The sequence below is a fragment of the Embiotoca jacksoni genome, unplaced genomic scaffold (genome assembly GCF_022577435.1).
Source record: "Embiotoca jacksoni isolate LCO1_2020_lvr unplaced genomic scaffold, fEmbJac1.0.p SCAF_10, whole genome shotgun sequence".
In the NCBI taxonomy this organism is placed as follows: Eukaryota; Metazoa; Chordata; class Actinopteri; family Embiotocidae; genus Embiotoca; species Embiotoca jacksoni.
This window is the reverse complement of record NW_027185230.1, coordinates 16,382,702-16,398,769: the sequence shown is the minus strand read 5'-3', so window position 1 is coordinate 16,398,769 and position 16,068 is coordinate 16,382,702. Positions and strand designations below refer to the sequence as shown.

At 43.0% G+C, this 16,068-nt stretch overlaps 2 protein-coding genes across 6 annotated transcripts; one reads left to right on the top strand and one right to left on the bottom strand.

Annotated features, from left to right (window-relative positions):
• Positions 1–1,172: 1,172 nt before the first annotated feature.
• On the top strand, positions 1,173–6,168 carry LOC138210767 (serine/threonine-protein phosphatase with EF-hands 2-like). The gene is made up of 16 exons (XM_069170081.1): positions 1,173–1,224; positions 1,622–1,749; positions 2,435–2,489; positions 2,665–2,840; positions 2,958–3,072; positions 3,179–3,225; positions 3,304–3,470; positions 3,637–3,673; positions 3,970–4,119; positions 4,220–4,567; positions 4,662–4,847; positions 4,933–5,075; positions 5,245–5,351; positions 5,445–5,608; positions 5,730–5,817; positions 5,984–6,168. Exons 1-16 carry the CDS (start codon positions 1,173–1,175, stop codon positions 6,166–6,168), a joined length of 2,148 nt encoding a protein of 715 aa, XP_069026182.1.
• A 909-nt stretch (positions 6,169–7,077) lies between these two features.
• On the bottom strand, positions 7,078–15,607 carry nup54 (nucleoporin 54). 5 transcript variants are annotated; one of them, XM_069170035.1, is made up of 15 exons: positions 15,543–15,595; positions 14,970–15,077; positions 14,211–14,294; positions 13,849–14,013; positions 13,366–13,452; positions 13,011–13,169; positions 12,159–12,385; positions 11,878–12,065; positions 11,561–11,757; positions 11,426–11,480; positions 10,358–10,451; positions 9,549–9,656; positions 8,669–8,788; positions 8,287–8,397; positions 7,078–7,661 (listed from the first exon to the last, which is right to left on the bottom strand). In XM_069170035.1, exons 1-15 carry the CDS (start codon positions 15,583–15,585, stop codon positions 7,533–7,535), a joined length of 1,875 nt encoding a protein of 624 aa, XP_069026136.1. In that variant the 5' UTR covers positions 15,586–15,595; the 3' UTR covers positions 7,078–7,532. The 5 variants fall into 5 exon arrangements, with proteins under 5 accessions (XP_069026136.1, XP_069026153.1, XP_069026144.1 ...); XM_069170052.1 differs by having other exon boundaries at positions 13,978–14,013; XM_069170043.1 differs by lacking the exon at positions 14,970–15,077 and having other exon boundaries at positions 15,543–15,607.
• Positions 15,608–16,068: the final 461 nt, after the last annotated feature.

Genomic DNA, 16,068 nt, shown 5'->3' with positions numbered 1-16,068 from the left:
GTACCCATTCAGCAATGTAAAAATAATACATTTAAAGTAGGAGACCGGCATTCAAGTAATTATTAATAGTAAAATAAACGTATAGTATCAAAAGTAAAAGTACCGCTGGCTAATCTATGACTACATTGTTAATACATCAATTACATGTGAGCATCTGTGTGTGCAGCTTCCTTGCAGTAACATTTTGTATTTCAAGCATTGAATGGAGGATTCAAATAAACAATTTCTGCTTTTAATATCAGACAGCTGTTTCTAAAGATTATCCTCCATTACTCCACTTGTAAATTAATTTAGGAATACAATATGTCTGAATTTACTGAGAATAAGAGCGTCCAGTCAAGTGAGGGGTTAAAGGCAAGTCTGGAAGTGACTGGTAATGGTATTGATGCTGATTGTTGTCTTATGAGTCATTATGAGTAATGATGACATACAGTAAGTCTGTATTCAGCGTAGATGCCAGCTGTAGTAAGGTTTAATCCTAATCCACTTGCATCTTGTTTTGATTAAGTGATCACAGGAGCCTCTCTGAGACACTTGGCTCTAGCCGGTTGGTTCTTATGATGGCTGAGAGTATGTAGCTGCCGAGAAGGGACATCCAAATACAACATTATATTCACCATTTTGCTGAGTATCAGAAATGGAAACGTCTCAGAGATAATGTTGTTGTTTTTTTAAACTGTAACAGTGCTGCTGGAAGGTTTATAGGTGAAGTGAAAAGGTTTCTTTAAAGAGCCTGAAGAAGTGAGTGGAGGTAATGAAAGAAAGGTGACGTGGCAGGTAAGTTTCCTTTGGGCCAGTCTGTTTTTGGTAATATTGTTTTTAATTGGCTGTGGATTATTCTGATTTAGTGTTTAATACATTGAAGTAGGTGCCATAATTTGCAATTATAATTATGCCATGCTGACATCCAGTAATTACAATGGATAAGAATGAATTCTCTAAACTGTTTTCATTTCTTTATGTTGTTTTTGATAGTTTTTATGATTGATTATAAAAAAAAATTAAAAAAATCCATATATCTACTGTGTGGAATTGTAAAAATAATAGAAAAATGTGTTATTTTGTATAGAGAGATCTATTATTGTACCATTCCCAGACAAGGTCAGATATCCAAGGCTACTGTATGAAAGTATCTTTGCCTTTGTCTCTGACAGTGAAAACAGCAAAGGGTCATGGGATGTGGCATGAGAAAATCAGAACCCCAGCTGAAGAAATGTGACAGAGGTGCATTATTAATCAAAATGATTCCAGTGAATACATTTCTAAAATAAATTCCTGATTTTACTGCAATACTATAACATGTCTTTTCTGTCGTTTTTTTAGGGAGCATCTCAGTCCCAGGTAATTTTATTTTAGTCCACCTCATCTTTACTTGTTAAAGCTTGTGTTCAAAACTGTCTAAAAAATATGTTTCTTTTGCAATTTCAACCCAAATGTCATGCACCCTGTGAAGCTGCCACCGGTAAGTCTTTGGGCTCTATCTACTAAACTGGTGGCAAACACAATGCAAGTGTCTTTGTTAGTTTCAGACTGATGAAGTTGTCAGTTACTGTCCAGCACCCAAATTGTTGAAATAGATGTACGGCAATCTGAGTCTCAACTCCACTTAACTTCTATTCAGCCATCAGAGCGGCTCTGCTGATTCAGCGTTGGTACCGACAGTATGCTGCCCGGCTGGAGATGAGACGCAGGTGCACGTGGAACATCTTCCAGTCTATTGAATATGCAGGAGAGCAGGATCAGATCAAGGTGAGGTCATGGTACGTGAACATAGAAGGGATATTAGTCATCTCATACATGCATTCTCATCATTATTTTTAGTACTGGGTGAATTGCTACATGGTCCCCAGAGGGTGAAACCTTAGGACTCTGGTGAACCGCTGACTTATCCTGCTGATCCATAATGGATAATGCATTTAAAGTAAAATTGCATTGACCACTGCAGGGTGGATCATCAGAGCACCATAATCAGGTGAAATTTTCAAAAGGTTTAATAATTTATTTCATGACTAAACACCAACAAAACTGATAACGTTCCTGTTAGCATCAGCTGTACTTTCTGTTCAGTGCTGATTATTGAATGTCAGCATGTGAGCAAAGATTTTGATTATAACAGACAGTGTCTGTTTCTTGTGTGTCAAGTGACAGACCTTCTAAACGATTGCCTTCACAAATGGGGGCTTTGTATGGACCTTTGGGAGGTGAAGGGAATTACCGCTTATCATCACAAGTGCTGCCAAAAAGACAAAAACAGAAATCTTAGAGAATGTCACTTTAAATAAGACGGTAAACATCTACCTGCATTGTCAGTATTCGACGTGAGCATTTTCACACAGAGCACGGCTGTAGACCCTTAGTCTTGATTATTCATATTTTCTATAACACATCAATCAAATGAGTCTTTAGTTCAAGGTTATCTTTTCCCTCCCTGCAGCTGTACAATTTCTTTGGCTTCTTGATGGACCACTTCACGCCGGCCAGCAGTGAAAGTAAGACAGTGACTCTCAACAAAAACTGTTTCATTCACTCGTAGGTTTCATTATCTTACTGACAGTGAGCTAATCTGAGCTCACCAAGTCTACTTGCAGCTGATAAACGTAAAGTGGCTTTCCTTCGCCGCACTGAACCACCTGCCTGTCTTTCCTTCTCTCCTCTTAAATAAAGGAAATTTAATATCTCACATCTTTCGTGAGAATGAAATCTGCCGGGACACAGAATGGGAAAGATATTTTTGCTACAAGAGCATGGAAGTACCCGACAGCTACACGGGCCCCCATCTGACCTTCCCCATGACCTTCTGCGGGGTGTCGAAGCTTGTGGAGGCTTTTAAGCATAAACAAGTAGGCACATGAAGCACACTAGAGGCAGATATTCAAAGCAGAGACGAAACAATAGAAATATCCGGGAGCCTTTTTCCAAAACGCTCAGTTTATTCATACTTGTTTTCTTCCCAGTAGCAGCTCCATGCTCGATATGTTCTGCAGATTCTTGGAGAGACTTGGAGACTTCTAAGAATTCTTCCAAACATCAATCATGTCTCTGTCTGCCACACCAAAGAGATTACAATATGCGGTACATAACAGCATATTTTCCATGCACTCTTAAAATTCAACGTGCACTCACAACTATCATAAATACTAATACTACAAATACTAATGCCTTATTCGTTCTTTCCCAGGAGACTTGCACGGCCACCTTGAAGACCTGCTGTTAATATTCTATAAGGTATTGAAAACATCAAACTCTCAGATAATCACTTAGGTATGTTCACTTTAAATAACCTCGTGGACTAAACCTATCCAGAATGATTTGCCGTCGTCGGAGAAACCGTACGTCTTCAATGGAGACTTCGTGGATCGGGGCAAAAACTCGTTAGAGATTCTGCTCATCCTGTTTGGGTTCCTGCTCGTCTACCCCAACGATGTCCATCTGAACCGAGGGAACCACGAGGACCACATCGTAAACCTCAGGTAAACTCGTCTACTGACTGCTTTCTTCTTTTTAAAGGCCTATTAATGGATTATCCTGCCTGTTTCTCCCATTAAGTCACAGTATATAGTCATATATATCTATATAAAAAAAAATATTCAGCAGATGTGTTCACTAACCTGGTTAACCATTATGTCTTTTCTCCAGATATGGTTTCACTAAAGAAATTTTGGTAAAATACAGGGTAAGTCTTCAACAAGTAACAATGGAAAATACCACAATAAAAAAAGAAAAAAGTAAAAATCCGGCACTCAATATCTTGAAAATCCTGCAAAATGTAATGAGAGTATCAAACGTAAGCATTGTGTTAATGTGGACGGCTCCTGTAAGGTTAATATCCTTACATAGCTGAATGAAATGTCACATGATCAACAAATTTATTACACTTCATCCTAAGCCATAGTGAAATTCAAACTGAATATTGTACTTCATAATTATAATTTCCTTCTAACTATATAAAGAGTGTACGTATGTCTGCAGGTGCATGGCAAGAAGATCCTGAAGCTTCTCCAAAAGATCTTCAGCTGGCTGCCTCTGGCCACAGTGATCGATCACAAGGTGCTGGTTGTTCATGGAGGAATCTCCGACACAACAGACCTTAACGTGATAACCAAAGTGGACAGACACAAAGTAAGACACGTCTAACATCTTCAATTAAATCAGAGTATTTTGCTGGAAGTGAATCCAATCCAGATGTGTATCCAATCTGTGTGTTTTTGAATGTGTGCAGTACGTGTCGGCCCTCAGGCCCCCGAAGATGACCCACCAAGCGGTCAACGGCAGCAAGACGCACACAATGAACAGCAGGAACGGAGAAGCGGGAGGACCAGAGGAAGGCAGGCGTCGAGTATTCTCTCTGACTCACCCCGGCTCGGCTCTGGCTCAGAGGAACGACCCTCCGCGCCGCTCTCTCCACGACCTGCCCGTCAGCAGTCAGCTGAGCTGGTCGGTGGAAGACGAGCTGAAGAGGAGACGCAGGTTGGCCGGCTTCGACCAGTCCTACGGAGACACGAAGACAGAGTCTGACTCAGACCCAGACTTTGGACAAGCAGAGACTGATGAGGATGAATGGAAACAAGTAAGTGACATCAAGGATATTGGTAGTTTCTCTCTAATACAAATGGGTAAGTTAACGGTACAGATATTTTACAATGACTAATACATCCATCCAGGTAGTGGACCTGTTGTGGAGCGACCCAATGCCCCAAAATGGCTGCACGCCCAATGAGGTGCGAGGCGGAGGCTGCTACTGGGGCCCAGATGTCACCGAGGAGGTGCTGGGCAGACACAACCTCCAGCTCCTCATCCGCTCGCATGAGTGCAAACAGGACGGCTACGAATTCTGCCACAACCGCAGGGTGAGCAGAGACACACAAGACACAGGAAAGAAAGGTACTCTACATAAAGGTACTTTACATAAAGGCTTTCCTCTGTGACCTCCAGGTGCTGACTATATTTTCAGCGTCAAACTACTACGAGGAGGGCAGCAACAGAGGAGCTTATATCAGAATGGGCTCCGATCTGGTCCCTCACTTCATCCAGTATCAGGCCAGCAGGACATGCAGAGAGCTCACCCTGAGACAAAGGTACACAAGAAAGAAAAGGCACTAAAAACATTCAGATCCACTGCAGGTCTAATTAAGATTTCACCAGTCACAGTTAAAAGATTCAAGCTTTTGATTAGGAGGTTTAAACCTTGATTCCAAGATGTAACCAAAATAAGAGAAACTGAGGCTTTCCTCTGTTCTTTATCAGTGTTGGCTGGACAGAGAGATCAGCTCTGCGATCTCTGAGGGAGCAGCTGTTTGTCCACAAGTCAGATCTCATCAGTGCCTTCCGGGTGTTTGATCCAAACAACACAGGTACTCAGCAAAGAAAAACCAGACTTGAAATACCAGCTGAAAATAAGAATTCATGAACAATACTCCCCCTGTATCTTCCTGTTTGGGTCTCAGGGCTGATCCCACTGAGGCACTGGGCCAGTGCCACAGAGACGGTACTGAAGCTGGGTCTACCTTGGAGGGTGCTGCGCCCTCAGCTTGTTGGCAGCTCCCGCTGTGGCCTGGTGGACTACCAGAATTGGATAAAGGAGCTCTCCATCCCCGAGTCCAAGCTAGAGGTTTTTCATTTTTTTTCCCCTCTCATATTGTTTTGCACACATAGTTGTAAAATAATTAACATTTTGGTTATTTATTACACCTTGAAATATATATATATATAATGTCCATCTCTCCCAGCAGATCTCGGATACCAGCCTCCTGGAGACGATGTACAAAAACCACTCCAACCTGGAAACCATCTTCCGAATCATAGACGCAGATCACTCAGGTCAGCAAGCACGTGAACTCTCATTTGGGGCCTCACTACTCAGATGTTTCTTTATTTTCTTCAGATACTGTGTAGAGAAATTCCTCAGCTGAACACTTGTAACACCAGCTGGTTTTCAACACACTAGGCTATACATTTTCCCATTTAAAACGACCTCTTCCTCCAGGTCTGATCTCTTTCGAGGAGTTCCGTCAGACCTGGAAACTCCTGAGCTCTCATCTTCAGACGGAAATCAGCGACGAAGTCATCGCAGACCTCGCCCAAAGCATCGATTTCAACAAGGACGGCAGCATCGACATCAACGAGTTCATGGAGGCTTTCCGTCTGGTGGACCTCTCTGCACATACCTGAGAGCCGGGACCAGAAGCTGTGGCTGCACGTGATGATCTGCTGTACAGAGAACACCAAGAACTGTCTTGTAGACACGTTCACCTGGATACACATTCATGGAAATCTGACTGGTTCGTAGTACTTGGCCGTATGACACGGGTAGGTTATAACTGAGTGCATTATTAATAATTATCCAGGTGTAACATAGATGTTTTCTACCTCTTAGATTTTTAGCTTTTTAATTTTTTTTTTTTACCTTCTCTATACATTTTGTATTTTCAAGATTACGTGTAACTTATTGATTACCTGTTTAGTTCGTGCATTAAAACATCCAACACGTGATGTTATTTTTTGTCCTTTTATACTTAATGGCCGAAAAAAGTTAAAAGGGGAACTCCACTTATTTTACAAACAAGTTTCTTTACAGGTCCTGGGAAGACCGCCAGCATATGGTGGAACAATCTCTACATCTTTTACATCAAAATTGACTGTCTTCATTGTCTAGTATAAAAACAAATATTGATTTCAGTAGACCTAGTACCTACTACCTACCTGTGCTCTGATAACATTGTGTAAGTCAGACCCTTGGTATATGGGTGACCCTACTGCATGAGGGGATATAATCTGTTGGAAAGCTGCCTTATCAGTTCAGCTGCCAATCAGTGCCTCATCCTTATAGGGATGTGAATCCAGGACATAAATCCTATCAACTCAAGCCCTACTTTGATGAGATGTTGGAAAAGGCTCGTCTGAAGAGCTAAACAGGGAATGTCAGGTGCCCCATATTAGTACCACAACAATGGAAATGTATGACACCTCTTCAAATCAAAAACATATACATGGACGTGCAAAGAAAGTGGCCCAGTTCACCCAGAAAAACATCCGACAGTATTGCGAGATGGAAGAGATGCAATGAAAACATGTTTTCAATTTAAAGGAAATTTATTAATATCATAACAGCATAAAAAAAGAAATACAAAGATGTATTTACAGTGTTTTCAACCACAACACACACTCAAGTCCACAACTTGTTTACAAGCCAGTCACATTAACAGTCTCATATCCATAATCTGATTGGACATAAGGAAGCCAGCTATTATTAGACAATGTTGAGTCTTTCCATTAAGCTGTGTGAATCAGTGCAGAAAGCACAGATTAACCAGTCATTGTGGGATAGAGGGGCAATTGATAAACCTGCTAAAACGGTGATGAAGTGAGCAAACAGGCCTTCGATTGATGTTTTCAACACGTATGTTCAGAGAGCCCTCCTGTGATCAGCGTCAAAGGAAATAGATTACTTCAAGATTTACATGAAAAAAGGCTGTTGACTGGTCTGGCTGAGAGGACCGATTCTGAGGATCTGAGTGTGTGTTGGTTGGGTAGACTCAGCTCAGGATGCCTCCTCTCATGTGTCCGCTGTCGCTCAGCCCATGCTCTATGAGTTTGATGTCTTCCAAGTCGTCTTTGATGACGCTGATCAAATGACTTAAACCATCCTGCTGCTGTTTCAAGTGCTGGAAGTGGGACATAAGCAAACAGTGTTTTAGTTAAAAGAGTCGTGGTTTCGACCAGCCACAACTGTGTATGCAGAGGTCTGTGACTTTATTTTATATTTTCAGATCAGCATAGTTTTGGTCGGTCTTTCAGAACTAGCAGTAAAAAGAATCTAAATATCTTAATCATCTCAGACAATATTTAGGAGAGCTCCAGAGGAGTTGTGAATTTCGGAATCACTACTAAATGGAGCTCGAAAGAGAGTCCGAATACTTACTGACATTGTGCAAGGCGCAGAGGACATTACATGCTATCTCTGCAGAAACTACAGTTCTCACAATGTCCCCTTTTTGCGACATGGAAAATGCAGCTGTGATTATTCTGTCAGGACTCGCTCTGACAGCTCCGCAAAGATAACGCACATGATGAGTTTCTTGGGAGGAAAACTTGACTGCATATCACCTGAACGTGTCTTTCTCCATGCTGCAAGTCAGTGTAGGAAGCTTCAGAAATGACTTTCAACTCTTCCTAACTGGTTACTTCAATTTAGCGGGACACTGTAAGTCTCAGATACTTCATAGATACAAGGCCAAGAACAACAGGAGACAGTTGTGGAAATAAATAGGTAAAAGTGCCAACTCTCACTTGTTTGATTTCTCTGAGAAGGTCTGCATCGACACTGTAGCGCTCCTCTGATCTCACAGCTCCAAAGTGGTTCTGCATCCGGATTTGAGACATTAATTCATTCAACCGACCCTGGAAGATAAGACGACATAAACAGGATTTGTGAGAGCAGTTTTTATCTTTAACAGCTGCCAAACACACAACAACATTCATTCACAAACGCAATCAGAATTTGACTGAGAAATATACAGAACAATTACAATAACTTAAGAAACATTGTTTCTAAATGTGCAAAAGAAGTTCACCTGCAGTGAAGCCATTTTATACCGAGTCTAATTATTCAGATTAGTACATGAAAAAACGAGCTCTTTATTCTGTGCCGCGACACTTCAGAAACACTTGCCTTGAACTGTGTGGGGGCATTGAGTTCAGACTGAATGGTGTCCAGCTGCACTCTGAGATGCTCCTCATCTACTTGGATGGCATATCCACTTTTCCTTTGAATCTCCTGTTTGATCAGCACCTTCCAAAAAAACAGACACAGAGGAGTTAGAGGAGAGAAAAATACAGAAGAGTGATTGAGGCATCAATAACACAGCAGGGAAAGATGCCGACAGGTCCAGGGCATTCATTTAAACGGGATTAAATGCAGATGGCATTCATCAAACATTCGCTTCGCTGTTCTTAGAAGCGAGAATCCAAACAAAGTTAACAGTTTCCAGAGATCGAATATTTAACACTGCTGGTTCGTCAAGCCGTTAAAAGTGATGTTTTGGGTCATCCTGACGTGGGTAACACTGTTGTTTTTTTAAAAGGGTTTATTTGAACAAAACACAGTACACATGCAATATTTGTTATCCAGGTTGTGGTCCTGTGAAGCAGCTTCATTATCTCGTCCTTGGTGCAAAGGGAGAACAGTCCTCTGATCTAGGGATCAAACCCATTTCTAGTTATTTTCTTTGTGTTATCCAAAAAAAAAAAACAATCCCCCAAAAATTCCTTTTGCAGTCAAACCTGCTGCCTTTGAATGATATCTGGGATCAGGTCACCACTTTTTAAGCATCGATTCCCGCGGAAGCGTTACGTGAAAAAATTAAACATGTAAACTTGTGACTGATTCCCACCGACTCGTTCTGTGTTGTAAGCGACACTCCAGTCTTACTAAGAAATACTGCCGACACACTTCGGGAAAAAAAACACGAAATCACCAAGTCAACTTGATGTAAGATGATCAAAAAGGGCCGCGAGTCTGAAACAAGCCTTAAGAAAGGTGAGGCAGCTACCTGCAGCACCCTGTGAGAAAGATCCATCAGCTTCCTCTTGTACTGGGCGATCTTGGCCACCGTGGTCGCCTGGTTCTTCTGCAGTTCACTGATGTCATTGGAGATAATCTGCAAGTCCACATGTGTGCGTAAAAACCAGGGAGTAGGAACATTTCCAACACGTTGAGCAATTTACCTCTTTTTTTCTTTTATGCGAACTCATAACAATCCTTACATTTTACGTTTTTGTCTGTTATTAATATTTTGCTCAACAACATCAGCAACAGATATACGGTTTCAGCAGACAAGTGATTGTTCTTGAGGATTTCAAATGGCTTTATTTTTCATTCCTTGGTCATATTGGGCAGTTACTTCTGAAAGTGGTCCAATTTGGAAATGTCTTGCAAAAAACTCATCTACTTATTCTTCTGTTCATGCAACTCAAGTAGTGAGTTATCTTATCCTGCTGAATCCTATGTGACGCATCTGTGAATATCCTCATCCAAACCGAGCAGGTGGCGAAAACTGACAGAAAAAGAACTCATGGCAGTAAATGTGAAGAAGACGTTCTCACCTTGTTGACTTTAAGATATGGCATCTAAAAATATTGATAAAACAGTTCCAAATCCCGACACTGATATGTGCAGCTGTATTGTCTAAAGGTATTTCCAGATGAAAACAAACTGTTGGCAGTTAGCATGAATTACACATCTGCGTGCTGCCCTTGACTCGGCTGCACGATTTCTTTATCAGACAGCTCGCCACCCATATCCAGTCATGTTTTTTCTAACTTTAGAGAATTAAAACTACAAACAACTATTTCCACTTACATCCACTCTGGTCTGGTGCTGTTTATTCATCTGCTCCTGGATCTGCAGCCTGCGGAGCAGCTCTTTAAACCCCACCATGGGCACTGGGATTAACCTGGAGAAAGAAAGGATAAAAAATAATCAAAGTTAAAAAGGTTAAGAAGCAGTTTTATTGCGATATTTACAAATGTCAATTTAGACTGTCAAAGCCATTCGATGTGTCAAGTGTTGTGCTCAAACTAGATCAGTTGGCAAAGGGTGTTATAATTAACTTTCATATGGCTTCAGGGCACCAAATAAAATCTTGGCAATATTTTCAGTCAGGCTGCGGCAGACGGTGCTGCTTTTATGAGACATATTATTACAAATGGGGAAACATGACAATAATTTACTGTTCAACATTCAAGTTTATCTTCTTCTAAATTGTCTGTTGCATTTTGTTTTGAGGAAAAACTGAAATCACAGAGTATTTTTTAACTGTTTACAAGAAAACAAAATTTATAATTCTTATCACAACTTTTGGTGGCGGCGCAGTGGTTAGCATTGTCGCCTCACAGCGAAAAGGTTCTGGATTCGAATCCGGCCCTGGGCCTTTCTGTGTGGAGTTTACATGTTCTCCCTGAGTGTGGGTTCTCTCCGAGTACTGCGGCTTCCTCCCACCAGCCAAAAACATGCACCTCAGGTTAATCGGTGGTTCTACAAATTGCCCTTAGGTGTGAATGAGAGCGTGAATGGTCTTTGTTTCCGTCTGTCTATAAGTGTCGGCCCTGTGATTGGCTGGCGACCTGTCCAGGGTGAACCCTGCCTTCGCCCAAAGTGAGCTGGGATAGGGTCCAGCGGGTATAGATAATGGATGGATCACAATTTTCCTTTTGACTGTGAAGTCTATTGGAGGTGTGCCATGAATACTAGGACTTAAAAATGATGAGTGATGATATCCAATTTGATGAAAAGCTACAAAGCAGAGGAAAAATCTCAATACATGGACTGGATATAAATATGTAAAACCAGGTCTTATGGGACTGTTCTCCCCTGTCCTACATTATTGACACATTAGCCTTCTTCAACATATATTCATAACCAACTTACTTCTCTGGGTCAGGATTGTCCACCTTAGCCTGCTCCCAAATGATGGGATCCACTCCTGGTGAGAGGAGACAACATGCTTAGCTCAGCTTAGTTTAGAGAGGATGAAACGAACATGTACGTGTGGACGTTATTTACCGGCGGGAGCATTTTGCAGCAGCTGTTTGAGCTGCGCTGGAGACAGCTCTGTGCGCGTGACTGACATGGTCACTCCGATCTGGGCGAGCTGGAGCTTAACGTTAGCCTGCTCCAGATAGCCGAAGAGTGTGGTAGCCGGGATCCGCTTGGAGGTGCCATTAGGAGAACGCTCCACCACATAAATGATCACCTCTGTCCTGAAAGAGAGAGGACACATTAAGAAGAGCTAACGTGATCTTCTGCAGACCCACACAATCTGTTCTGAAGGAGATGAGGTAACCATGCGTGTGTGTGTTTGTCACGTTATAGACACATACTGGTCGTTTGGCAGGGCTTTGACACCGTCTACATTGACGGTGAGTGTCTGGTTGCTCCCCAGGACTTTGTGGAGCGACTCAACCAGATGCTGCTGCTGAGCTCGCACTTCAGCTTCCTTTTTGATGAGAACCAAGACCACTAAACCATCCTCATCCTTGCTCATTGGAACGCAGCTGTAACCCACCGCCTAGAAACCACACACAGACGACTACCATTTAATATTCAAACTCCAATGAACCCACTAACAGTTCAAGCCACTCTACCAACTATCCTCCATTACCTTGAACCGGCAGAACGGGTTCTCCTGTGTGAAGTCCACAGGTGGGTTGTTGTTGCTGTAGTAGCCCTTCCCGGTGCCCCAGTAAGCCTGGAGTTGGTTCCATTTGGCGAGGATGGTGTCGCGCTCATCTCCTAACAAGGTGGGAGCTGACAGAGCAGTGACCTGCTGGTAAAGGTGGGTGGGCTGAGTCTGTCCCTGCTGCTGGGCCTGCTGGCCGAACAAGCCTCCTGTACAGGGGGAAGAAGAACAAGAAGAAGTGAAGTCACCGGTCACATTTTCTCAAACAACTTTGTGGTTATTATGTTGTAAAAAAAACACAACCAGATTTTAAAATATGTGCATTTTTCAGCCTTACACACTGAAGGTACAGCCTTATAGCTGAGCTTTGGCTTCACACTGCTGGACTGATGATGTTTAAGCTAGAATCTGTAACTTTTTGCTTGTTGATGGCGCCCTCTGCAGCAGTGGGACGTGTACAGCACAGCTTGTAAAGCTGAAAGATTGTGCGAGCCAGCCAGATTTCTGAATCGGTGCAAAAACTGTGATATGATATAACTGGGTCTGAACTTGATTTTGAAATGGAAAAATAAAAACATAATGTGTAATGTGCTGCTTCCAGTATGGTGGCCCTAAACAGACTTTTCTGGCACTGGGACAGGTTGACTCTCCAACCAAAAGAAGTAAGCTCAATTGTGCATTTTTGATGATGCTTCAGAAAAAAGAAAAAAATAACTGGTCACACAGCACAGATATCAGTTTTAATGTTCTCCCATGGCTGCCTTTTACAGTTCATCATTTTCTCATCTTTGCATGGAAACGATGAAACTATTATTTTGAAATATAAGCTCTCACCTTGCTGTTGCTGAGTTGGCTGGATATTAAAGCCTCCGAAACCACCCAGGCCAGTTGTTCCTAATCCGGTTCCAAATCCCGACGTCCCAGCGGCGGCCCCGGTGCCGAGCCCAGACGAGAACCCAAACCCTTTGTTCTGCGCGTTACCAAACAGGCCGCCTGAAACAGAAGAATGTGCCGACACAGTGAGAAACTATAAACTACTTAAATGCAACTGAGTAACTCCAGTTAAATCCGCAGTCTTTGATAAGTGTGCTGGCAGCTTTTCAGAGGGATCACTGCAGGAAAGAGAAGGAGCACTTGTGTTTGTGTCGAGTGAAAGTAATAATAATTTTTGAAAAAGGCCATGACTGACCTGCGGTGTTGGCTGGGGCAGCAAAGCTAAAAGTGGACCCCGGCGCAGCAGCAGTTGTTGTTGTTGCTCCAAAACCACCAAATGCACCTGAGAAACAAAGCCAATCATGACAAGTGTGATAAAAGAGGTGACACAAAAAGGGCAATGAAGTCACTACTGACTATTCACCACATAGCAGAGGAGGAAAATCATGCCTAAACTTTTAAGATTATTAATAAAAAAGGAAATCATAATTTTACCTACATCTAGCATTGTCCTTCTGACTTACAGGTGAAAATGTACTGACTTTCCACAGCAATCAAATGAGAAGCGTGCATAATTCAACATTGTTTTGTCTCCATGCAAATGTACAGCAATGCTTCATGTTTTATGAAGTGAGTCACCAAGTGAGATGAAAAATCACTGCACCACACAGATGTGAAAAAATGGATGATAATGTGCGTTTACAGACACAGACTGTACTGAATCACAAAGGTCATCTACCTGTGCTAGCCAGGCTATTACCAAAATTGAAAACAGTGCCAGTGGTGGTTGCTGTACCAAAGCACCCCACATTAAAGCTGACTGCTGCTGGGTTGGCATTTAAACCGAACCCCCCAAAACTAAACCCACCAGCCATGGTGTTTCCAGCTCCTAGCCCCCCAAATCCTGCAGCCAGAGCAGGCAGGCAGCAAGAGAGAGAGAGAGAATGACATGGAGGGGTTAAATGACACAACGCCAGACCTGGCACGGGATCATTAATTGTAAAAACAGTCGTTAAGTGCCTTAAAAGAGGCCGGTCCAAAAAAAAGAAAAGAAAACAACAACAGAGAAGCTACATGCTTTGCACATAATGTGTATCTCACCAGTGTTGGTGGAGCCGAAGCTAAATCCTGTGGCTGGTGCAGCAGTGGTGGTGGCGGCTGCCCCAAAACCGGGGGCTGCAAGAGCTATGAAGACAAAGCAGAAAAACAAACAGGTTGTCACGTAAACTGGAGCACAGTTTTCTCTGCGAATGCTTAACCATAATCTAAATTCAACTACAGCGGACACCGTTAAGGAACAACAATAACTGAGGAAGAGAAGAGACTTCGAGATTTGGATCAGTGCCACGACGGTCGTGGGGGTGATGTCGTTCGTGGTGTGGGGGTGCTTCTCACAAGACAGTGCATTGCTTTTAAGCCGAGCTGGGCACATACTGTACTGAACAACCAGTCTGTCCGTGATGAAATGGATAATACACCCGTGGTCACAAAAATGTACACGGGTGCTGATGTTGATCAAGCGTGGTAACTTGGGAATACTGAAGGTTATCGCTTCCTCTTGCTCCACCACGTCACTTCACCTGAGCACAACAGGAAACTCTAAACAGGAACTCCACCTTAAACCCGGCTGGTAAGTAAAATACACGTCTGGGTTGAGGTGCCAACCTTCAACACGTGTGTGGGATCAGGTGAGACCCTCTATCACGCTGGTAGACGGGGGGGGGTGGGGGAGGAGGGGAGGGGGAGGCCCAACAATAACTAGCACCGGTGGGTTTTGCCCAATAACAGCGGACCACTGCAGCCAACCCCAGCTGTGAACCGAGTGAGGAGAGGAGCCTCCAGTCTTTGTGGATCACTTACTGCCGAATCCGGAGGAGGCAGTGGCGGCGGCGGCTGCGGGGCCGAAGCCAAACGCTGTTGATGCCGCGGTCTTGGCACCAAATGAACCAAAGGAAAACCCGGACGTGCCTTCACAAGATCACATGGAGAGTGTCATGACAGTTAACGTTACAGGCTGGAGTTCACAAGTTGAACAAAGCTCATCCGATCCCGAGGTAACGCCACCATAACAACTAACCTGTGGGGGGGTGTGTGTGTGGGGGTGGGGGGGGGGGGGGTGGGGACTAGCGATTTTCAGACAAAGTGAGGCGTTTGAAGGCAAGTGATCACGTTAAATGACAAAAATAGTTCAATTGTTTACATTCCTGAAATATTAAAAAAAAACAACTGCGCAGCATTTTACAATACGTTTATTGCCCCCCCTCCCCCCCCCCCCCATCGTTCAACGGTAATTCAACGGCAGTTTAGTGTTGAGCCTTCGCGTTTCTTTACCACGTATACGCACCAAATAAACGTTGCTTTGACATTAAACGTGAGCCGTATTTCAAATCCCACTAAATATTCCCCAAATTGACGAAAAGAAAACGTCCATACTTGCCGCCGTGTTACTCGTAGCGCCGCCAAAACTGAACGCCATGTTGACTGGTGTTACCATATTCTTCTTCTCCTTCTTCCGGAGTTTTAGTCATTTATTGGTCAATAACAACAAGAACAGCGCGTTACCGCCACCTGGTGTCCGGGAAAGGGAACACTACTGCCGCAGGACTACTGTGAACTCATTGAAAATGCTATTATTGAAAAGTTGTGACATATAAATGTTTATGAAAATGCACATTTTGGATAATACTGGTTCTTTAGACAGTTTAAAAAAAAGATCCTGTAGTTTAACTAATAGCATCATTTCACTTTTTAAATATCTCTTTTCTCACAAATATCACAAATGTGGCCAGTGAACTGTACTTCGCTGTGGTCTGCTGGGGGAGCAGCATTGGAGCCGGTGACACCAACAGACTTAACAAACTGGTTAAGAAGGCCGGCTCCATCATTGGCTACAAACTGGACAGCCTGGAAAAGGTGGTGGAGAGGAGGACGCTGAACAAACTATTATCCATATTGGATA

Bases quoted from the DNA above. Each gene is read 5' to 3' on its own strand.
- LOC138210767 (XM_069170081.1), top strand. From the start codon at position 1,173: ATGGGATGTGGCATGAGAAAATCAGAACCCCAGCTGAAGAAATGTGAC. The intron at 1,225-1,621 runs GTGCATTATTAA...ACTTCTATTCAG, and splicing joins GCTGAAGAAATGTGACAGAG to CCATCAGAGCGGCTCTGCTG. The intron at 5,076-5,244 runs GTACACAAGAAA...GTTCTTTATCAG, and splicing joins GAGCTCACCCTGAGACAAAG to TGTTGGCTGGACAGAGAGAT.
- nup54 (XM_069170035.1), bottom strand. From the start codon at position 15,585: ATGGCGTTCAGTTTTGGCGGCGCTACGAGTAACACGGCGGCAA. The intron at 15,078-15,542 runs GTATGGACGTTT...GATCTTGTGAAG, and splicing joins TACGAGTAACACGGCGGCAA to GCACGTCCGGGTTTTCCTTT. The intron at 11,758-11,877 runs GTATGTGTCTAT...TCTCTCTTTCAG, and splicing joins AAAGCCCTGCCAAACGACCA to GACAGAGGTGATCATTTATG.